This window comes from Dermacentor silvarum, chromosome 1 (assembly GCF_013339745.2).
Source record: "Dermacentor silvarum isolate Dsil-2018 chromosome 1, BIME_Dsil_1.4, whole genome shotgun sequence".
Classification (NCBI taxonomy): domain Eukaryota; kingdom Metazoa; phylum Arthropoda; class Arachnida; order Ixodida; family Ixodidae; genus Dermacentor; species Dermacentor silvarum.
Genome location: NC_051154.1, coordinates 141697663 through 141722294, shown reverse-complemented (window position 1 = coordinate 141722294; position 24632 = coordinate 141697663). Strand labels below are relative to the sequence as shown.

General features: G+C 48.9%; 1 protein-coding gene across 1 annotated transcript in view; it reads left to right on the top strand.

Moving 5' to 3' along the window:
• Positions 1–23707, top strand: part of LOC119436155 (uncharacterized) — a 251254-nt gene extending 227547 nt beyond the window's left edge. Inside the window, exons 8-9 of the mRNA XM_037702919.2 lie at positions 14175–14314; positions 15003–23707. Coding sequence (XP_037558847.1) covers positions 14175–14314; positions 15003–15189 — 327 coding nt within the window. The 3' untranslated portion in view covers positions 15190–23707. The remainder of the gene's footprint in view (positions 1–14174; positions 14315–15002) is intronic.
• The last annotated feature ends 925 nt before the right edge of the window (positions 23708–24632 follow it).

The window sequence follows — 24632 nt, the reverse complement described above, 5'->3', positions numbered from 1 at the left end:
CAGGATTGGGAGTGGTGCTGCAAAAAAAAAAGAAAAAAAAGAAAAGAAGAAAAATTACTCCATCTTGCCGTAGGGGAACCCTGCGTAGTATGCGAAGTAGCCATGGGGTCGACTCAAGTTCCCATTAGTTTTCAGTTCGTCGTTTCCATTAGGTTGAGGTACGTAGCTACCGTTATATTTACCGTGTGTTGCGGGAGGAGAATGAGAGGAGCGGAGCGCGCCCGCGCGTCATTATACCGCGAGCTGCAGTGGTGCCCCCCAGCGGAGTATACAGCGCCTACCGTCGCGCCTCTAACCTAAGCTGCTTCGCATCATCGCGCGCGGAGCCGCAGGTGTTGCCATTCGTTGCGCAATCCGGAGAGGAGAGGAGCGTCGGAGAGGAGAGGAGGAATGCCGAGAGGAGAGGAGATGAGACAAGGAGAGGAGAGGAAGGGGAGGAGGATGCGCATGCGCAGTAGGCGTGTGGACGCCGCACGGCGGATGGATGGATGGATGGATGGAGGAAGGGAGGGAGGGAGGGAGGGAGTGACATAGCCCCGACCATAAGCTGCTTTGCATCTAAAAGAAAGAAAGAAAAGTGCACCCTCGTTGTCTGCAAACCCGTGCTCCTTGCCATTGAAAGGCTTGCTTTCCCGCGAAGTTTAGTCGCTTAATGGCGAAGTGTGTTTTACAGGCGAAATTCCGCTAAGCAACACGAAATCATCACAAAATTCAGCACAAGATCGCCCCAATATGCTTAGGTTAGATATAAAGAAATGCTAAGAACCGTGTTTGCTCCTGCACAGTCAGCAATATATTCGATTTGATTCGAAAATTCGTGTCCAACCGAATATTCGAACATTTTCGAATATATATTTCTCGACTCGAATATGAATACTATAAATATAATATTCGATAATATTCGAACTTTCGAATATTCGCACACCCATTCGCAACCTCTCGAACAAGGATCTCGAGTTTGACCTGCGGGAATAGAGGTGCCTTCCCGCACCTCATCCACCAGCTCGCGCCTGGTGTTTAAAACGCTAGATCTCCGGGAACCGCCGCCACACTGGCAACATGGCGGAGACGGCTAGTACTCCGGAGCTATTTTCCCAAGCAAACCGTGCTTCTCTTTGTCGGCTTCGAGTCACCGCGCGAGTACACGTCACTGGGACGCGCCCTGGTTGTACTCCCGAATGGCGACTCCAGGGCGCCCTCTCCACCCGAGCTCGCGATTTCTTTCGCAATGAGTTGGTTACATGGGACCTTCGCTCCCGTGACTTCTCGTTCTCGCGCTTGGTGGGCCGCTATCGAGTTAGCCCTAGCAAAGCAAGCACGAGTACTTGATCGGCCTTGCGGTGAGCCTTTGCCAATAAGCGCCATGACTGTCGCACTGTGTTGTATCTTAGGTTAATAAACCTGTCTTTGTTGGCGATCTGATTCGGGAGCCTTCTCTGCGCCGTGTCGGAGAGTCGATGAACCCTGCCGTGGCGCCTTTGTGCGTTGCGGAGCGGAGGAGCTTCGGGCCCTTTCCTGACTGTCGCTCGTAGGGTGAGCCCTGCGCGAACCAATTTGCACAGTCCTAAAACTCATAAGTCGTATGAGTATATGGGATGATCGAGTGCTGCCACAAGTGTGAAAGGAACCTTCTCTTCATAGCTAAACGAGGCGAGGAGATCGGACTAGCAAATCTGATTATACTAGGAGAATGCCAGCAAACTTGGAAGTAGAAAAAAATCGAGAAGCAGACATAGACAAAGTGAGAGGAAGGTGGCTGGACTAACAACTGAACTTCATACATGAAAACGACGTCCCCCAAGTCCTTACTGAACGTGCGCAAGGCAAAAATTAACAAAAACACGGTCAACATCTTATCTATACACGTCTACACTGATCAAGAAATAAAAGCTCTTTTTTGGTAAGGAACACAGATGGCGCGCTTACACACTTCTCGGGGCCAAATTTATAGATGCGATAGGCTTCAATCAACTCTCTTTCCTGCTGAGTCTTAGCCTTCCCCAAGATTGAAACGTCACTGAAGATGGGATTTTTATGTATGAAGTTCAGTTGTTAGCCCAGCGACCTTCCTGTCACTTTGTCTGTGCTGCTTCTCGATTTTTGCTACTTCCAAGTTTTCTGGCATTCTCCTAGTCTAACCATGTACCAACTAGCCCAACAAGCCACTCTCAGTAGCTAATCTGAGGACCATATCTTTATAGCTTTCTATTTGGTGAGTTAAGGAACCTATCATATATATATATATATTGTGAGACGCCAGCCGATGCGATGCCTTTATTTCCGAGCAGCCGCCCGAGTCAGAGACGAAGCACCGCACGAGACAAAAGATGATGATGAATCGTATGTACAAATGACGACGACGATATGCACAAACAGCGCTCACACAAGATGATGAGTCGTATGTACAGATGACCACGACGATATGCACAAAATGCGTTCACACTAACTCCCCCCTCCCCCCTTCAGGAAAGCGGTCAGCAAGACCGCAAGCTAGAAAGGGTAGGTACGGCGAATGTAGGGTTTCAGGCGAGATACGTGAACGATTTCCGTAGTGCGGCGGCGGCGGTCAGTAGCTGAGCTGACAGGAGTGACGCGGTAGTTAACGGCCGAAGTTCTTTGCAAAACCGTGTAGGGGCCGAGATATCTGTGGAGAAACTTTTCACAGAGGCCCGGTGCGTGAACAGGTGTCCACAAAAGAACTTCGTCGCCTGGGCGGAACGAAGCAACGCGACGCGTCGCATCATAGCGAATTTTCCTTTTGTCCTGAATGGTAGCGGTGTTGGCGCGGGCAATTTCACGGCAGCGGGCGATGCGAGCAGCAAATTCTTCAGGAAGAGACGCGGATGGAGCAGCAGGTGCTGAAAGGAGTGTAGTGTCCAAGACGAAAGACGGCGCACGACCGTACACAAGGAAGAAGGGACTGTAATTGGTTGTGCGTTGGACGGCAGTATTGTACGCAAACGTCGCGAAAGGTAGGATGGTGTCTCAGTTGGTGTGATCGGGTCGAACATACATTGACATCATGTCGGACAAAGTTCGATGAAAACGCTCGGTAAGGCCATCTGTTTGCGGATGGTACGCTGATGTGGTCTTATGGGTGGTGTCAGAGGCCTGGAGGACTTCACGAAGGACATGCGAAAGAAACGTCTTGCCACTGGTCACTCAGGAGCACACGAGGTGCGCCGTGGCGCAAAACGATAACGTGCACGAAAAACTCGGCGACTTCTGAGGCAGTACCAGAGCGAAGAGCAGCTGTCTCAGCGTACCACGTTAGATGATTCACTGCGGTAACGATCCAGTGGTGACCAGCGGGCTTGAGTGGGAGGGGTCCGTACAAGTCTATGCCCACAATTTCGAAGGGGGTGGACGGGCATGGTAGAGGCTGCAGAGGACCGGCTGGAACGGATGTCGAGCGTTTTCTGTGTTGGCATGACGCGCAGGAGCTAACGTATTTGGCGACAGAGATGGAAAGGCCCGGCCAGAAACAACGCGTTTTGATGCGGTCGTAGGTCTTAAGAAAGCCGAAGTGGCCAGCCGTCGCGTCGTCGTGAAATGCTTCTAATACTTGGAGTCGAAGTGAGCGAGGTATGACTGGTACCCACCGGTTACCGGAAGGATGGTAGATTAATCGAAATAACGCTCCACCCTGAAGCTTAAAACGGGAAAGTTGTTGTCTTAAGCGACTGTTGAGGGGGTCGTGCCAAGCCAAGATGCGAAGTTGCGAAGACATGCTTTTTTAACCACGATAGTGACTTTTCGGACTGGCCATCATTCACCCAGCAATTTCGCCAGATATTCGGCATGTCCTCTGGACGCTCCGAAGTCGCGAAACAGAAGCTGGCAACGCGCATACAAGAGCAGGACGAGTCCTATACGTCCTACATTGCGGACGTCCTCGCTCTCTGCCGCCGTGCACAGAGTGACATGGCGGAAGCTGATCGTGTTCGCCACATACTGAAGGGCATCAACACGGTCGCCTTTAATTCTCTCGTCATGCAGAACCCAAACTGCGTTGGGGATATTATCACGGCCTGCCAGCGTCTAGACACGCTCCAGTCTATTCGCCTGCCACGCGCCTCTACCGACCCTCATCCCAACGGTGATGCTGAGCTTCGAGCCCTGATACGCACTCTCATCAGGGAGGAACTTCACGGCCATCTTTCTGGACCTACGACGCTTGCAACCGTTCGCCCCGCTCCTCCTGGACTGCGTGACATCATCAAGGACGAACTGGCGTCGATGAGAAACGTCCAAGTGGACAAGTCTACTGCACCATTTCGTCCGCCAAGTTATGCCGAAATTGCCTCCCGGCCTCCCTCGACCGTTCAGTCTCCACCTGCCGAAGCTTACCGCGACCCCCTAGCTTCTCTGGCAGCGAATACTCCTGCACAGCCGTACTACTCTCCGTGGCGGTCGTCGCGCCCTGTTTGTTTCTACTGCGGTTTTCGCGGCCACATTTCTCGCTTCTTCCGTCGGCGTCAGCATGATGAAAGGCGGGCTATGCTACCTTTGAGTGAGACAGCGCACCTAGGTTTGAGTCCTACGTTCCCGGGCATCACCCAGGTGAAAGGCGAGGCTATGACACCTTTGAGCGAGAAAGGATACCAGGGCTACACTCGTACGTTCCCGGACCGTACACAACCTCTTCTGGTCGCTCTCCTTCACCTTCCCAGGACATGGCTCGAGCATCCCGCTCGCCCCGGCGTCGCTCTCCTTCACCTTACCGCCGTTCCTCATCGCCCTTGCGTGCTGCTTCCCATGTTGTGGACACCCGTTCGGAAAACTAGAGGCTGCAGTTTTCGGAGGAGAAACTGCATCGTATCGGACTATCCCAATTCCTCCTGCTCGCCCCGCTAATTTGCTCTCAGTTTGTGTGGAAGGTGTTTCCATCGACGCCCTTGTAGATACTGGAGCCGCTATTTCTGTTATACATCGTGAACTGTGCTTCCGTCTGCGAAAAGTGCAAACGCCGTATGTTGGTCCGGTCCATGGAGTAAGATAGACAGGAGCGCCGACTCCGCCGCCGCGCAACGCATTCGCTCGGGACAAACCGTGCAACGCAAATTATACATCGCATAGCGCCGTCTGTCGAGGCGCGTGGAAAACACTCAAGATCTTGCTACCATGTGCGCATGCGCTGAGTGGCGGAGACCGGTGGCGACGGCGGCGCAGACTGGGCATCGCGGCACCCGCAGAGCGTGTCGTCTGCTACAAACCTGGACCCTCGGCCGTCTCAATTTGACAGCAATCAAACACAAAAAATATATGCGCACAAATAATAAAAGCGCAAATAAACACGCGGTAGTGCTTTTATGCACGCATACGAAACATTGTTAGATGTCTTTAGAGGAAACATACGATAAATGATGCTGTACAAAAAGACACAACAGAAGTACTTGTTTTTGACTCCTCTACGTGTGCGCGGAAGCGAAGGTGCGAAATTTTCGACTTCCTCGCTTTGTTTACTATGTCTGCAGTATGTTAATTCATGCCTCACGGAACAAGGTATCTTGACACTTGTGCGTGAAGAGACTGAGCAACAGGACAGTGTTTTGTTCCCGGCTGTAAATCTGGTTATGGTAAAGGACGCGAGAAGTTTTCGCTTTTCGCATCGCCATCTGATCTTCAACTACTGCACCAGTGGCGTCAAAAAATTCCCGAAATAAGCGAGCGCTTAAAGCAATGGACAAAATATGTGCGCGACACTTCAAGAAGCAGCTTATTTTTGATAGTTACTTCAGCAAAGACAAAGGCGATGTCCTACTAGATGTAAAGAAAGTGCCTCGACTTCGAAGCGGAGCCGTTCCTTCAATTTGTTTAGGGAAGCCTGGCGTAGCTAAATGTTGCTGAATGCCAGGAGGAACCAGAAGACGCCAATGCGGAAGGACGGGAGGAGCTCAATTTAAATTTGTCTACAACTACACACAGTGCAGGTGCCTTTTCTTGTCCAGAGACATACCATAATGTAGAGAGAGAGAAAGGGAACGAAAGACAAGGAGGTTAGCCAGTGTAAATATCGGCTGGCTACCCTGTAAATTCTCAGCCTTGCCTTCGAGATGATTCCCCCAGTTATGCAGACACATAATCAGAGCTTCTCTTGTGAAATAATGAGCAGGAAGCACTGGCAGGAATTCCTAATTCTTATGTTTAATGAGAATGTGGCGATTCTGCTTGCAAGAGAACCGAGCGACACGAAAAGCACCGCGAGAAACAAAGAAGCAAGCGAAGCATCTTAGCACTTGATGCGTACTCAGATAAAAAAGAGTGATAAACGTCAGCTTTTCCATAAAAACTTCTTTTTGTTGCCGTCTGTCATTGCTTGAGACCACCCGAACTGCCGTTATATCGCCTTACCATTTGCTATAGCTTTTCTTTCCGTCTTAGTTTCCGTAATTTGTTTATTTTCTGTTCCTGTGCCTTGTAAAGTTCCATGTAGGCCAGCTGAAAAATGCCCTGCATTTGGCCTGTATAAAATAAATAAAGTGATACATGACTTGTTTCTCCTGCTAACGTCACTCCGTGAACCGCAAGAGCTATGCGCGCTACAGGCGTCAGGGCGTGCGCGGAACAGACGACAAGCAGGTGCCGCGAGAGAGCTCCCGCGACTTTGCTCCTCTCCGCTGCAGAGTTTTTCTTCATTCGTAGCGCCGTCTGGCGAACACGCTGTGAAGCAGGAGCCGGCGTTGCAGAATGTGTCCCTTCCAGACGAGCGGAGTCGGCGCTCCTGTCTTATCTTACTCCGTGGTCCGGTCCTATGTGGTGCCAGCAGATGCCAACAGATGACGACGACGATATGAACAAAATGCGCTCACAATATATATATATATATATATATATATATATATATATATATATATATTGTGAGCAAAATATTAATCCTTCATCTTCACCTGTACATAATCATCATCACTGTGCGCGTCGTCTTCGTTCAGCGCGTGGCTCAGCCAAATAAAGGCGACGAGACAACAGCTGTGCTGCTGCCTTACAAAGTGGTGGAGATTGCTTTCGATCCCCTAGACCTCTACGCCGTCGAGTTCCACTGGAGCTTCGTTCGGGTCGCCGTTTGCTCCGCCTGTCCACTGCCATGACCCAAGTACCGCAACCCGGAGCCTCCGGCATCACCCCCGCTGCCCCCAACCAGCCGCCTCCGTATGGACCGTTACCGCCCCGCAGCGTGACCCCACTATATTCTCTGGTCTCCCGCGCGACGACGTCGAGGACTGGCTAGAGAACTATGACCGGGTGAGTGAATACAACCACTGGGACGACACTCAGAAACTTCGCCACGTCGCCTTCTACCTGTCCCATGTCGTGAAGACGTGGTTCTTTAACCACGAGAGGGCCTTGCCCGATTGGACCACCTTCCAGCACCAAGTCCGGAAGATTTTCGGAACGCCATCCATCCGTTCTGAAGTTTCAAAGCGGCAGCGCGATGCGCGCATGCAACAACCAGGGGAGACGTACACTTCGTACATTGAAGACGTCCTTTCCCTTTGCCGCCGCGTCGACTCGGCAATGAGCGAGACCGATCGCGTTCGACACATTTTAAAAGGCATTGGACACGTTGCGTTTAACGCACTAGCAGTTAAAAACCCCACCACCGTAGACGATGTCATCGCGACCTGCCAGCATCTGGATACCCTACAAGCCATCCGGTTACAGCCAGACGTCTGTGACACGCGACCTTCTTCGGATGCCGATTTGTGCACGTTGATTCGGGCTCTGATCCGCGAAGAGCTTCAAGCACAAGGCCTGTCGTGCTCTGCTGCTCCTCGAGCTCACTCTACGTCCACTGGGCTACGAGACATCATCAAGGACGAGCTGTCTTCCTTGGTTTCCGCTGTACGCCCTGACCCTCCGACACCACCAAATCCGCCACTCACGTACGCCCAAGTTGCTGCCATGCAGCCTTCCGTCGCTCAGCGTGCCCTTCCGGTTCCTCAGAACGACATTGCAGCCTTTACACCACGTGCAACTGTACCTGCATTTTACGCCCCCTGGCGCTCCTCCCGCCCAATCTGTTATTATTGTGGCATTCGAGGCCACATCTCGCGGTTTTGTCGAAAGCGCCAGCAGGACGAACGCCGCGGCTACGATGCTTACGGGAGGGATCTGGTGTCCTTTCCGAGCCAATACCAGCGCCGCCCTTCAACACGTTCCTTCTCCCCGCCCGCTCCATCCGACGCTCCTCGAAACTACCGTCCAGGACGCCGCCGCTCTCCTTCCCCTCTCCGACGCTCAACATCGCCTCTGCAGCCAGTCACCCATACCGACTACCACTCGGAAAACTAGATGGTGCAGTTTTTGGAGGGGAAGCTGCATCGCTCGGACAAACAACACCTCCTGAGAGCCCGGCCAATTTGCTATTAGTGTATGCTGAAGGTGTGCCTGTTCGAGCATTAGTTGGTACGGGAGCCGCTATTTCTATTATTCATGCCGATTTGTGCTCTCGTCTACGCAAGGTCACTACACCTTACCATGGCACTCCTTTACGTAGCGCGAATAACCTTACGATACGGCCATCGGCACAGTGTACCGTTCGAGTTTTTATTGATGGTATTCGCCACCATATTCCGTTCGCAGTGCTGCCTTCCTGCGCTTATATGCTCATTCTTGGTTGGGACTTTCTTTCTGCCGCTGCCGCTTTCATCTCTTGCCGACAGCGCCTTGTCCACATGCGCGAGACCGATGACACCGACAAGGGGCCTCAGTCCCGCCACCGTCTGCGAACCGTAGCCGATTGTGTGGTCCCACCTGGCCACGAGCAACTTCTTGTGATTACTTCCGACGTAATTGACAATGGCGATGTTCTAGTCACCCCATCAGCCCGTTGCCTCTCCAAAGGAATTGCACTAGCGTCGAGTCTCGTTCGATTCATCAACGGCACGGCCCTTCTCACAGTACTCAACGTCACAAATGAGCCGATTTTGCTTCCCAAAGGTGCTGTCGTGGTTTGCGGTGTGGACACACAGCCTGTCTCGGTGATGGCTTCGAGTACTGGTACTGCAGAACCACGCCCACTTACAGCTGCTGCTCCTGCTACTGCTCTCGCCAGCGCAATCAGTAAGGATCTGACTCCGCAGCAAGCACATCAACTACTGGCCTTGTTGTCGAAACATAAATCTTCCTTCGACGTACACTCACCTCTCTTGGGACAGACTTCAGCGGCGACTCATCGCATACACGTCGATGGAAGTTCTATTGTCCGCCGTCGACCATATCGCGTTTCTTCCGCCGAACGCGAGATAATCGACAAGCACGTTGCCGACATGCTCGAGCGAAATATCATCCGCCCCTCCGCCAGCCCTTGGTCGTCACCCGTCGTTTTGGTGCGCAAGAAAGATGGCTCAGTGCGATTTTGTGTTGATTACCGTGCCTTGAACAAAATAACCCGAAAAGACGTATATCCTTTGCCTCGCATTGACGACGCCTTAGATTCAATTATGGAACGCCTTCACAGCTCATCTCGTCCTCCTAACGCGCGAGCCCGTCGCCAGTTACAGAACTTCAAGTGTGAAAAATCAATCCTCTACCGGTATGTCTTCCACCCCGAAGGACAGCGTTGGGTTCCTGTCGCTCCTCGATCACTCAGGGAACAGATATTGAAGACATTTCATGATGATCCCACGGCTGGACATCTCGGCTTTCACAAGACCTATGAACGCATCCGCAGTCGTTTTTCCTGGCCTGGACTTGCCACCTGCGTAGCGAAATACGTCGCGTCTTGCTCGCTCTGTCAGCACCGCAAACGGCCCACTTCACCTCCGGCTGGACTGCTGCAACCTCTTCCCTGTCCTGACGCTCCATTCGCAGTCATCGGGATTGACCTCTACGGACCGCTGCCATTATCAGCTAGCGGGAAGAGATGGGTCGTCACTGCAGTTGACCACTTGACCAGGTACGCCGAAACTGCTGCGCTACCTTCAGGATCCGCGGAGGAGATTGCGACTTTCTTCCTGGAAGTCATCTTTCTACGACATGGAGCGCCACGCGTCCTTTTGAGTGACTGTGGCAAGGCGTTTCTGTCGAAGCTACTCGAGGACGTCCTCCGCACATGCAACACCATCCATAAGACGACTACCAGCTACCATCCTCAGACTAATGGCCTCACAGAGCGCTTCCATCGAACTCTCTCTGACATGATCTCCATGTACGTCAACGCTGACCACACCAACTGGGATACCATCCTGCCATTCGTGACTTTTGCCAACAACACCGCTGCACAGCGCACTACTGGCTATACTCACCATTCTTTCTAGTTTACGGGCGTCAACCGACCTCTCTCCTCGACGTCTCTTTTTTTGATGCCCCCGTGAAATCGTCGGCGTCATTGAGTGAGCAGTTAATATCTCGCCTTGGCGCGTGTCGCCATCGCGCCCGCCTCAACACTGAGGCAAGTCAACAGGATAGGAAGACTCGCTACGATGCATTTCACCGCGTCGTTCAGTTCAGCCCCGGCGATGAAGTGTTATTGTGGACACCCACTCGAGTTCCTGGCCTGTGCGACAAGTTTCAGTCGCGTTTTATAGGGCCCTACGCTGTTGTAGAGCAAACTTCGCCAGTGAACTACCGCGTCACTCCCGTTGTCACGCCTTCCGATGGCCGCTACCGTGGCACAGAAATTGTCCACGTTTCGCGCCTAAAGCCCTTCCAACGACGTACCGCACCGCTATAACCAGCGGCCAGGTTGGCCGCTTTCGCGCGAGGGGGTAATTAGGGTGAGCAAAATATTAAACCTGTACATAATCATCATCACTGTGCGCGTCGTCTTCGTTCAGCGCGTGGCTCAGCCAAATAAAGGCGGCGAGACAACAGCTATGCTGCTGCCTTACAATATATATATATATATATATATATATATATAACATAAGAATCCAACAAACACGCCAAGGACAACATAGGGGAAATTACTTGTACTTACTAATTGAAATAAAGAACTCATAAAATAATGGAATTGAAAAAGGATGAAAAAACTGGCCGCAGGTGGGGAACGATTCCACGCTTTCGCATTACACGTGCGATGCTCTTACCTCCTGAGATACCGCGGCGTCGTTTTCCCATCCACTTTCTGGGCTATTTATGTTTTTACTACTATGACTAACCCTGGGAGTGTTAGCCAGTGCGACCACTCACAATCCTTGGCGGCGGATGCGTGACAGCCTTTCTGCCGCAGGTGTCACGAGTACGTGATCCTTTTGGGTGAAGGCAACTGGTCAATAAACCCAGACATCCTACCTGAAGGGTTCTATGTTGCCGTATTCAAGACACTCGTTATGTAATGAATGAGAGAAAGGCAACGGAGGGGCCCGATTTGTATTAATCATAACATAAGCCAACAAAGGCCAGTTGCCTTCACCCAGAAAGATCACGTACTCGTGATCTTTTTGTTGCATTGCAATTATGTTATTGCAATACACGAACTGAAGCCAGTGATTTCACGAAGCATTCACTAAGAACGAATTTTGAAACTAGCACCAGTTTTAAGATAGGCGCAGTCAAAGTTGCAAAAATCCACTGTTGTTCGACTTACTTTTATTAGGAAAATGTCTTTTATGCATTTCGTCGCAAACTTTGGGAACGCATATCTCGAAACTGTCTCATCCTCAGAATTCGTTCCAAGTGAATATCACTTTAAATGTCACCGGCTGCATTTCGCAAATTGCAATATGTGGCGTAAAGTAATTAGTCAAATATTCGCTGCAATTTTTGGCCAAATAATGTCTGTAGCTGAGGGTAATCTAGCTCAAGAAGTAGAATTGTGCTGCATGTCACGTGCGATGTTTAAAAATTCGGCTAACGATAATATATAGGATAGGATAGGAATCAACTTTATTTGTCCAACGGTTATGGCTGTGGGAGCCCGGGGCTAGGCTGCCAGGGGTCCATCGCCGGAGAAAAATCTTCCGAGATCCTCGGCAATGGCCCTGGTCCGCTGGACAGCCCACTCCTGGTCCTCGGGTGCCTCACTGAGGAGGGCGGCTTGCCATCTCTCAGCGAGGCGCGCCGCTTCAGAGGGTCCTGCTGTTGTCTTCCCGCTTCCTCTTGGTCCTTCTTCCTCATGGCGTTGGCATTCCCAAAGTATATGGGCCATATCAGCCCGTTCGTGCTCGCATCACGGGCAGCCGGGCGACGGGTGCAGCGCGAGCCACAGGCGGTGCAGGTGGTAGGTGTTGGTGCAAGTGCCGGTCTGCAACCGCCTCAGCTCGATTGCCTGGGACCTGTCCAGCCGCCCGTGGGGTTGTGGATATTTCTTACGTTCTTTCCTGTAGTAACCAAGAACCTCTCGGTACGAGGCCGGAAACTCCTAGATATCGCGGTCGGCGTCCCCGTGGCCCCCAGCTCCGTCCGCCGCGATTTGGATTGTGTTGGTAACTCCTCCGCTGGGGTCCCGCACAACAACGGCGGCGGCTGCCCTCTGGGTGATCGCGTCGCGGCGGGTAAGCTGCCTCGCGACGAGATGGGCGCGCTCGTTGTGGTTGGGCGAGATGCCGGTGTGTTTTCGGCCGTTAGTATTGTTGTTGTCGTTGTTGTCGCGGCTGTTGTCTTTGTTAGTGCCAAACTCCCCGACGTGCGCGGGAACCATTTGAGGGACTTGTTCATAATCGTGTCGGACACGAAGTTCCCGGCTCTGGCGTTGAGCATGTGCGCCACATCCACGGACACCCAACCTTTGGTGTAGTTCCGGATCGCTGATATGGAGTCGCTTATGATCAGGCTATCCTCCGTACCTCAGTGGAGTACCGCGAGGGCTATGGCCATCTCCTCCGCTTCTTCGACCGACGGCAGCCTCGCTGATGCCGTGACTCGGATCCTTCCCTTCGTATCTACGACCGCCATGGAGAAGGCGGGCTCCGCCGCCGTCGGCCGGCCGTGTCGTTGATGTTGCCGCGGTTGCTGCTGCCGTTTTTGTCGTAGTAGTAGTAGTGATGGTGGTGTTGGCATCCCCGGTTCGTCTCGCACATTCCGTTGTAGTGGCGGTGGTGGCCGTCGTCCCTCGTCGCCATCAACGTTACCGTTGGGCCGCGGGTACCTGGCTGAATCGACGAAGAGGACGCCTTCTCGTCTTCCGTGCTCCTGGAGGATTGCTACCGCCCTGCGTTTACGTCTTTGCACGTCATGCACCGCGTGCATGTTCTTCGGCTTGTTTTCCGTCTGTATGGTGTCCCTGACTTATGGTAGCAGTGTTTCCTTCAGTCTCCGCGCCCATCCATCGATAATACATACATACATACATACATACATACATACATACATACATACATACATACATACATACATACATACATACATACATACATACATACATACATACATACATACATACATACATACATACATACATACATACATACATACATACATACATACATACATACATACATACATACATACATACATACATACATACATACATACATACATACATACATACATACATACATACATACATACATACATACATACATACATACATACATACATACATACATACATACATACATACATACATACATACATACATACTACATACATACATACATACATACATACATACATACATACATACATACATACATACATACATACATACATACATACATACATACATACATACATACATACAAAAACAAGAGCTTCGCTTTAAACGTCGTCGAGATCTGTGTCGATCGAGCTTCCTTAAAACTATCACAAGCGGCTTCGCACCGTGATTTTTGCATGGATCGCATAAGTGATAAAGCATCGTACTGTTTCAGAGTCGCTTATCGTTCAATGTTCGCCCAACACTTTTTTTTCAATGAAATCCGGCTGGAGGGCATAGAAATTTAAGGACTCCGTTTTTTTTTTCTTTAACCATCTAACCGTGGAATTGCGTCGCGTTCAAGTTGGAGGAAAGGCGTGCCGATAGATTTCAGCCGCAGATGTATGCGTGTGAGACCGCATTACATTTAAGTTTTAGGCCATCGTTATGCGCAAGTTAGACTGAGTTATCATGTTTCAAGTAGAAATAAATCACAGAGTTGATGCATGAGCTGATGACATGGAAGCTGGTGCTTGAGGCGCTTGAGTGGTCACGACGCATGTATTTAGTCTTCCGCGCTGTGGGCACCGTTGCTTGAAAAGAACGGTCACATGTAGCACCGCAACCTCACCTGGTGTATCTCGTTCTGTCGCAGATTCGCGAGTCAGCCGGCATGTATTTGGACGCCGCCGGAAACCTGACTGTGCACGTGGAATGGCTCGACTCGCAGCTCCTGTTCGGGGCCACGTACCACAAATATGACGACATTGCGCGCACCCAGTGCCACCAAATGAAGTGAGTCACAGCGCCTCATTTTTCGATGTGGCCTTCTCCAACTGAACTACAAATTGTATGGAGAGAGAGAGAAATCGAGAGAGAGGCGCAGGCGTGCAAGCTTTTCTAGATTGCGAAAAGTGCTGCTTTTGAAAGTGTATTACTCTGTCACTTGAGATCATATACTTAAATAACTGCGGTAATGACCTTCGAGCGAGAGCAAGGGGTAACCTCTAGACGGCTGCTGGGGAAGCTATACTGCCTGTGGCGCGATGGTCCGAGCACTGGTGCTCGCGATCGGAACGCCCAGCTGTCAGAGCTGGCCTCTCTTCACACCGGAAGAGAAATAAACCTCGGGTGTTTGTGGTCTCGGTAGTCTTCCTTGAGGGCCGTGCCTTAGTCCGAGAACCCACGTCTCCACCACGAACTTACTGACAGCTCATAATGAATTCATGATTCATATTTTCCTGTCGAGGAGAGGGCGTAAATAAATATTTTGTAATTTCAAGTCGACATGTGTATGTGCAGGAGTCGCAAGCATTTTGTCGAACGCGCCGCTTAGTATGCGGCCGGAATCTTGCAGCACACCTTCTGTGTTGTGTAAGTTTGCTGTTTGACAGCAAGTAGATAAGCGCGCACGCCATCAGTTCACTACCGAGCCGTTTCAGCGCAACGATATGCACACGGCCGTTTTTTTTTTTTTTCGCAGACGCGAGATCGCCGCCCTCCAGGCTGAGAACTACAACCTGGAGCGGCAGGTCTTCAGCTACCAGAAGTCCATCTCGTACGCGAGCGCCCGGGGCCAGCCGTCCGAGGACCTTCCCGACGACTACTACGCCAGCACCGTGCGACGGCTCTCCGAGACGCAGAGCCTGTCTGAGTCCGAGTATGCCTGACGAGCCCCTGCCGCCATCCAGAATAGCGAGCCCGACACCGCCGCCGCCACCGTTCGGCGTTCCGCACAATCGCCATCCCGCTGCCTTCAATGCGAGCGGCACGCCTGGGCGCCGTCGCCGCCGCCCCTGCACCCGCCCAGAGCCCGGGCCATCCGCCGCTGAGTGTGCGCTCGGACACGCCTCTTCGACGCCACCTGTTCACCCCCACATTCCTCCCTGGGGGACCACTCATCATCCACCACATCGCCCATCACGTCCACCGTCGGCGCCTCCTTATAGGGGCGACGAAACAATGCCGATGTCGCACTACTTGCACCGACTCAGCGTTAGCTCGTGCCCAACTGCTTGCTGCTGCGCGAAATGTGTCAACCTCTGAGGCTTCGCTATTGTCGCCAAAAAGAAAGAAAGCACGTCTTCGGGCAACTGTGGTCCTGGCTGTGAACAACAGAAAAGGTTCATAGAGGTGAAATTTGCGCCTAATCCAACCAAGATTTCCAGCTTGCGACTCCTTGTCGGGAATTTGTCCCCGAAAATACTTTGTGTGACTGTTGAGCCGTTTCGGGGACCTGGAAACAGGTTTTCGGCATAAGACATTGTCTTTTGATTTCAGATTACAAAAGAAAGGGGAAAAAAAGAAGGCTGGTGAACTTAACATTCTGCGCTGCTAAAGTTCTAACTTCAAATTTCTCAAATATAACTGCGACCACATGTATCACATCTAATGACATTAGGACAAGATGAATACTTGTGACGTAAAACGCAGGTTGTGTAGCACTGATTCAATCTGAATGTTTTCTTGTGGGTGTTTTTTATTAATTGTTCTCCTGTGTTTTTCTTTTCCTCTCTCTACCAAACAAGAAAGCTTTCTTTTCTGAGCTATGTTGCACCGAACAGATTAGGCGAGGCCTGACATATATTTAATCACTCGAAATGCACTCGTCGTGGTGACTCAGTGGCTGTTCCATTGAGCTGCTCAGCACGAGGCTGTGGGTCCGATTCCCGGCCGCTGCATTATCTTTCCGACAGAGGGGGAATGCAAAAACGCCCGTGTACTAACATTTTGATACGGGTTAAAAAAAAAGAAAACGGTGTGGTCGACATAAATGTGGAGCCGTCACGATACAGCGTCCCTTATAGCCCATATGTGTAACTTTAACTCCAGTTCGAAATTAATAATTCATTAGAAATTAGTTCTTCATGAGTGGTACCGTTGTTACATTTCCTGGTTTGTTTGCCCAAACCAAAGCAAAACAAAACTTATTTTTAATGGCTCAGCAGCCATTGCTACCATGATGCTACCATGATGCACCAAATAAAGCTGAGTATATGCAATTTTTCGGCTGGATTACGACGCAAATTGCAGCTCCTCTAACCTGTAACAGACAAGCTGGATCACGACAACCCTGATGACGTTTTACTACAGAGCGTACTGATTGACCATCACCAAAAATGGTCTGTGCCATTAGAATCATTGGCCGTTTCCGGAACACAAGTTAGGATGGCAATGAGGAAAACTGTGCTACGATTATTTCTTGGGCATCCCTGAAACGTCTTATTGTTATTGAGGAAAAAGAAAGGTATATTAAATATTCCCTTCGCAGTGATACTTCCCTGTTGCGCACGCGGGGATTAGGGTGTGTTTCTTTGTTCTTCCGCCTGAACTATATCCTCGTGGAACGGGATGGAGTCTTTGCTTCGTGCAAGCAGTGCGACCTGGAAACGCATAAGCTTCGTACCTGTCCACTATTGGAGCCGGGCGATTTTACTCGCCAGCTCTTGCCTGTTTGATGCCTGAATTCCTGGTTGTCGTTTCGTGAGTCCGCTACAATGGAAGTTTCAAGCTTTTATGTCGACAACGGATTCACCGACACTAGGCTGGCATTCATCGAGTTTTATCTGCATGGAGCGTTGCATGACGAATTATACGCTTCGGCTTAATAATTCTACCCACATAGCAAGGCCGTTTGATGTGTGTTGTCGTGAAAGAGCCTCCAATATCACCTAACACCTTCAACTATAGTTGCGGTTGTATGCTTAAGATCCGTTCGACTGTCAAAAGGTCACAATACTTAACAAGGCGCCCTTGTAGCAGCGTGGGTTAAAATCTTCGCACTAGTTATTTAAGTACATTCCACCGTGCTTTTTGCAGACTCAAGCAGGAGTGCGCTGCCAATAAAATATTCTTAATAAAGCTTTCACTTCACATCTCTGGCAATACTAGACGTAAAGCACGTGTCGATGTGTTAGACAAGGCTTGTTCACGCGCTGCCCGCCCAATACTCTCCGGATTTCTTACACACCATTCCTGTCGCCCGTTTTTAAACCCTTGTTATTTCACCCGTACAATGAACGCAAGATTCGGTTCAGGAAGTCGTGGCAGGTCGTGCGCAGGTTCCCCTTCGTGGAATTGACCAGTCGTTGATGGAAATTCTGCCGCTTTGCCTAATTGCTGCCGGCTCTCGGTGTGCGATTTTTGTAGGACAAGTCGCGTCGACAAAGAGCTCGCGTATGATGGAGCACAGTGCTGCAGAGGCAACGTATTACGTGCGCCGAATTGTTGTATGTGCCAAGTACGAGCATTTCGCTCTTTGTTTATTAAACTTGAAAAAGTGGTGATCGGAACAAACCTCGCGCTATATAGCTAGCTAAATGAGCGCGCGTGTTCTGGGAGAAGCCTGTGTATACCGACTTTTGGTTTATACTCATGCATAATATAATAAGAGGAGTAGCTATCGGCTGATCATCTATCGATAACTATACTAGAGAGAAAATGTGCCTCCCGTGAATTTTATTTTGGCCGTCTTTTTTCACCGCTGTCAAAGTCTGTCGTGCGCCTTCAAGGAAGTCTGTGTTCTGTTGGCTTCGCTAAAAAAGAAGAAAAAAATATAAAAAATAATTATATCTAGAATCTCTTTGTGCCATGCACGTGCAAGATACTTTCAGCAGTGTCGACAAACCAGGTTCTTGCAGCGCAGGCTAATGTTTGTGAAAATACAAGGTGTCAGGGTTGTTGTGAAAAAAAAAAGAAATAGTTTTGTATTCTTTGTTTTTCTCTTTCCAGCACTCCTACAATTTTCTTTTACTCTGTTTCGAGCATTTTATGGTGTGATGTTTCCTACATATTGTGAACAGATGGACTCATTAGTGACGTTTACGGAATATGCTGTTTCTGGTTATTAAATTTTGCGCTCTATCGTGTAGTTGTGGCAAGCTACCGCAGATGCCATGAGAATGTTTTTAGACTAAAAGTGCCCGGCTTTACAATCGGCACACCAGAAACGTAGGACGCTTAATACGCGACCAAATCTTGTTCTCCAGCTTCTTTTCTTTTTTTCGAACTTTCATCAGGGTACGTAATATGATCTTAAAGCGCGTAAACAAGTTCTCAGCAACAGGCATCCCGGGAGACGGATCTCTCTCGTGAAGCGGTATCATAGGGTCCTCAGCTCCATCCCAGAAAGGCTTCCTTCACCCCATTTCCCATCATCTCACACCGTTCTACACAGCGCCGTGCTTTCAAGCTCACTTTGGTCATGAACAAAAGAGTGCCTCCGGAAATTTTTCTGCGCAGCCCTCACTTACACAGCTGGCAATTTTGCTGACATTGCAACTCAATGGTGGCAGCGGCGTGTGTAATTTTGAAGTTATCCAAGCTGTTAACATGCTGTTTTTGGAGCACTTTCAAAAACTTTGGGAGATGCTGCAATTTTTTATCTTGCTTGCTTTCTCGCCGTTTTGAGCGTAAATGCACTTTCTTTCAGCAGTATCGTTTAGTGCGAGTGTCTGTATTTCCTTTCAGCTCCTATCGGCTGGTCTCCCCACGTTTTGGGTGATGGCTTCTCTCAGTCACTCGGCTCGCTACCCGGAAAAGGTTGCCGACCGCTATTGTAAGCACTTGAACTTGATTAGACACAGGTGTTCCTTCACCCATTTTCCACTGCCTGTGTGGTTTGTTTATGAGTCAAAATTGAACTCTGAGGAACCTTTGAAAGTATTTATTATGGTCCGTCTTGACTGCTTGTGTTTGTAAACGAACAAAAATTTACGTAGATGTCTGTGAAGTAGCGCCATTAATCAAGGACAATGCACATAAAATGGTTCAGACTGCTAAAGCTGCATAAATCTTCCTCCATCATGGTTGAGTGGAAAGAGTATTATAATGTGTTCAGCTAACCATCATAAATCGCCAACTGAACTATGCGAAAAAAGGTCTGCGTATGAACTCAGATCGTTTTCGAGCTAGCCAAAATATTTTTACATTATCATGACAAAATTGAAGAGGGGTTATATTCCACATTATAAAAGTCTGTTCATGTGTAACAATTCGACGCTTTATTGACAGTATTACCTGTTTGGGATGCTATGAGACACATGCTGGGGAGTGCGGGCGGTGGGGTTACCTTTTGGCACACAACACACTCGATGCGTTTCGCCTGGAATCTCCGGGGGCTTAAAGTACCTGCTTCTTTTTCGTAAACACCACAGAATGCCTGCTTTTGTGTACGTCTTGTGTCCGCGAATATTGCGCCTGTGTTTGACTATCGTCTTGTCAGCCGCTGCACGTCGATGCGGCGTGCTGTGTACCACATGCGCACCTGAAAAAAAAATGTTGCAGTAAAATAGTGACTGTGTGGCGTGTTGTTGTGTGTAATAATTATTGTAGATGTCACCGCTTTTGGCTGGAAAGAAGTAAACGACACACAAATACTTGCAGAGGTCTAGCTTTTACACGACCTTGGTAGTATGTTGATGGTTCACTATATATCACATCCAGGACTTGCGAACACGTTTTGTTTTCTACTTGTTTCTGTATTCGCTTGTCTCGTTCACGTTTGCAAACGATTCCTAGTGACGCAAGGCATTCGGGAAAGTCTTGGCGTTAAAAACGGCAACGCTGATGAGAGTGCCAACAGCAGCAGCAGCGGAGCAGTGCTCGTTCGGGTTGACTGGTTCATGCTTTGTCGGGGGAATACGGACGCGGGAAGGAGATCGAGATCTCGGATACCACTCACCCTCGCCCCCTTGTGACGTCGCCATTGCCCTCAAGAATGTGTGGCAGCTGTTCTGGAATGGGTGCCTCACGCACCATGACAAATCGGGTTCATTGAGTGAGCACGACAGAGGCCACGACAATTACCTGGTCAATCTCCGTAGGGCAGCCGTAATTACTTGTCGAGCGAAAAAAAAAAAGAGTCAAAGTCTCTTTCCTTCGGCCGAGTGCCATGGCGTGCGCTCGGCCGGTTGTTCCTCCGAACCTTGCATGCTGAAGTGCCTCGACACCCTGTGGCGTGACGTCAATTGTTTTTGCACTCGTGTTCCAAGTTCGGGCCGCGGGCTCCATTGTGAAATGTGGTAGAAAGAGTAGATCTGGACGGACTGTCTCTGGGTGCACAGATGGCGTCGCCTGCCCTATGCGCCTGTCCATCAGCCATTATGCCACATCCACAGCCAAGCATTTGTGTCACAATATATCTTTGCTAACAGTAGATTTAGCTTCATTCTGCCGACGTACGCAGGGCCCAATCAAACCTTTTATTCTGTCAAGCCTGTACGATGTCACGTTGGCGTGGCAATGACGGATTGCCCTAAGGTGCTTAGTCAAGTGTATTTTTCCATGTGCGCCTCGTTTATTCTCATCTTGGAGTATCAAATGACCCTTTTGTCTACTTTTAATTGTGAAAACTTTCTTCATCTGTCATCTTGCATATGTTTGTGGCCGCTCTAGCAAGGTTGTATTCCGTGTACTGTTGCATTCCACTTCGCGCTACACACACCATCCCTCACCTAGATCACACCGGTTTGCATCATGCCGTTTGCCCCGGCTTTATTTGCAATAGAGAGCGAATGCTCTCGCCAAACATGTTTGTGAATTTTCTCTAGTGCACAAAAGTCACCATACTCTTGTACAGCATCACCTGGACCAAATGAAGGCATCAAATGCTGTACCCAAGGAACTTCACTGCGCACACCATTGCAGATGGATCACAGTTCTTAAAAAAGTTAATTTACTGCTGGCGATGAGTATTCAGGCAAGATCGCCTACGAAAGCCTCAAAGGAGCTTTCCTTGAAGCGCCCAGTAAATACACGACTAACGAACCAGCGTAATACTTTTGAGTAGATCTTAGGTCAAAATCATTTCAGCGGGCAATTGGGCGGTGGGGAAACGTCTTTTACTTCGCATCAAAACCGCATGCTTAGCTAGTTTTTCTTCATGCAACATTCTTATTTTTTGTATCATTCTTAATAGATGTACGCTGTGTTGCCGACAAAATCCCCAATCCTACTTTTATGCTGCAAATATAGATTAATATAATTATTAAATACCACATAAAATAACACATTAAAATGGTGTATAGAGCTCACTTTTCTCTATAAGCAAGTTTTTGCTTTTTTTTTCAACACTTAGAGCAGGTGTTTAAATAGTAGCCGCACGTCACGCTTCGGATGCTTTTGCAGAACAGACACAACCGCATGAAAACTGCATCTTGTAACAGACTCTAGGAGCCTGTAAAGGAGCAGGGTAGGAAGAGGCGAAAAAAAAAGTGTTGTAGAAAAAATATGTATTTTCATCTTGACAGCGAACATGAATCCTCTGGTTTCTCTTTCGAAGCGCCCGACTTCCGTTGTTACAATCGAACTCCACTCTCCTGAGGCAAAATATTGGCTATGCTCGCCCCATAGTTACCAAAATGAACCCTTGCTAGTATTGTTGTTGTTTGGGCTCGTGGTACACCGTTACAGCAGCGCAAAATACAAACGCTCACTCGTTGCTATGGCACTCGGTGGTTCTTCGAAGTCTGTAAATTGTGCGCAGATAGCTTGTAATCGAAAATACCCAAATTTAAAGCGTAAAATTTAGTTATCTAACGACTGTGATAAATTTGTCTATTTGTTATTGCTACCTATCTAAATTATGTATTTTGAGTGTTCTTACTGTTGTAATCAACGTGCACACCGAAAAAAAGTTTACATTGGCCATGCTCTGTTTCGCAGCCTCTTTTTCGGTGCGTGATACATTTCTGGTACTTTTCACGGTAGTAAAGTTGTTGGAACCACTTCTTGTCCTTTTCTACTTGCATTATGCAAATAGAAAGTAGGAGAGGTATAGTGCACCGCTCTTCGTTGAGCGGCACACCTATCGCACCTGTTGAAGTTAACCGATGCGGCTACAGTCAAAGTTTTTTTTTTTTTTTTTGCCCGCAGCTAACACGCTCAATCATCAGTTTGCAAATGGCAGTGACGCTTTAACCGTGTCAAGTCAGAAGTGTACGTACGATTCTCTCGAAGGCTGTGCCTCAGCAGAAGCCTGCTGTCGTCTGCGCATATGCGGTAATACTCGAAAAGAGCTTCTGTGCCACAAAAAGTGGATACTGAAACACACGTGCATTTTTTTTTTTACGGGATTCACCGACACAAGTGTTATTTTCTTACTATTCTCGTTAACTTCCGGCTGAATGGACAATTGGGACTTCACTCTGCCATTGTATTTTCTCTCGTTTCCAAGCTTTATTTCATTTTCACTTCTTGTTTCGCTTTACTGTTGTGACTTAAACTGACGCAAAATGCACTTCCTATGTCGGTGCCTGCAGGAGGGCAGTTTCGTACAGTTTCAGAATCTTGTGAAGAGAATCCCAGGCGTGGTCGATCTGTGGAATCTATTATACAGTTAACCCTGTAATGCCCAACGTATGATTTTTGCTACGCTTATCTGATACCTGAAAATACTTATTTCAGCGCAGAAGACTTAACGCAGTTTTGGATACGCTGGAGCAAGTTTTCAGTTGTAAAAGAGTTGTGCAAACCAACTACTAATTAAATCATTACTATACTAATTAACTTCCTACTCTAGTACCATTTCATTAGTTTTTGTATACATGTATTCTCCATTGCCAGAAATAAAGGTGAACAACTTGTTCTGATTTTCCTTGACGTGGAACTGCGTTTCAGCAGTACGGCATTAAAAAGTCAAAAGGATTGCCTAGAATGTTTTATACCGGCTGCTGTCATCTTACCAATAGAATGTGCGCCTGGATTCTAATGTTTTGTTACATGGCGCGTGTGAAACGTGGATTACCTATGTGTCACCAAGGCCCATCTTGTTTTTGAATCTTTCTTGGGCTCTCTTAGCTTTGTAGGGTACCTGCAAAGTTTGCTTCTTTCTGTGCTGTTCGCCTTTGAGCTTTGTAACCAACCACATTGTGCACATGTCCTATGGAATATGTGAACTTCAAGCAACAGATTGTGGTGAATGTCATTTTGGTTTTATCTCCATGTTGTAACGGACAAGCGTTCCCATGCTACCAAAAGGCGGCGTTCAGCCGGTGATGCGCGTCGCCAGCGAGACGGCTGTCCGCTGGATTGCCTGAGATAACGAGTGCAATGTACGGTGCTCGCCGCCATTTTTACAGCCAGGGAATGCCTGCCGAGGTATCCAAGTTGCGATAACGCCGACAGCACTACATATAGATATATTACATGACGTCACTTCTTACCCCTGCATTGTTGAAATAAACTGTTCTGTTTGTCTCGTCCACACAATATCTGGCCAAGTGTGCAAGTTACTTGAGCATCTCCTATCGTGATATTTTTTCCACAATGCGTAGAATTAAATGCTTCAAGTGCTAGTACAGAAATGAAGCCTTAAATGCAGGCTGTCTGGAGAGCTATGCCTTCTGTAAATTTCTAATGATTCACGAAGTTATAGACCAATTTTATAAAAACAAGTTTTTTTTATGATCATGGAGCATACATTAGGAATATTCACAGTGTTCGAAATTCCAGCATCGTTTAGTCCACAGGATTAGACAAACATTTCTGCATGTATGTACAGTGGCTATGGCGTTGTGCTGCTGCGCTCGAGGTCGCGGGTTCAATCACCGGCCGCGGCGGCCGCATTCCGGCGGAACGCAAAAACGCCCGTGTACCGTGCATTGGGTGCACGTTAAGGAACCCCCGGTCGTCAAAGTTAATTCGAATCCCCCCACTACGGCGTGCCTCATAATACGAGCAAAGTTTTGGCACGTAAAACCCCAGAATTCTTTTGGCATACATTTACTGATCTGTGCAAAAACTCAGGCGAGTCTGAAAGGTCGGATCAGCTTCGGATCTTTTCATAAAGGCCAACTGCAACGCAATTTCACCTTGGTTGAATTGGTTATTATTGAGTGGCATATACTGCGTAACCACTCTTCACAAAGCTGCATGGCTGTTCGTCGTCTAATTTTCCTATTAGCAGCCCTGAAAAAGCCCCTCGGCAGACGACGCGTGGACACCTTGCTTCTGCCCCTTTTCGTGTGTATGTGTGCAAGAAATAAATCAATCAACTACTATTACTACTACTTGGTGGGTAGCGGATATGACGTAAGTCCCAGCGCGTCGCCTTCGAGATTTTTCAGATCTCCGTGGGCAGCCATGGGCGGCACCAAATCTTGGAGGTCATGTA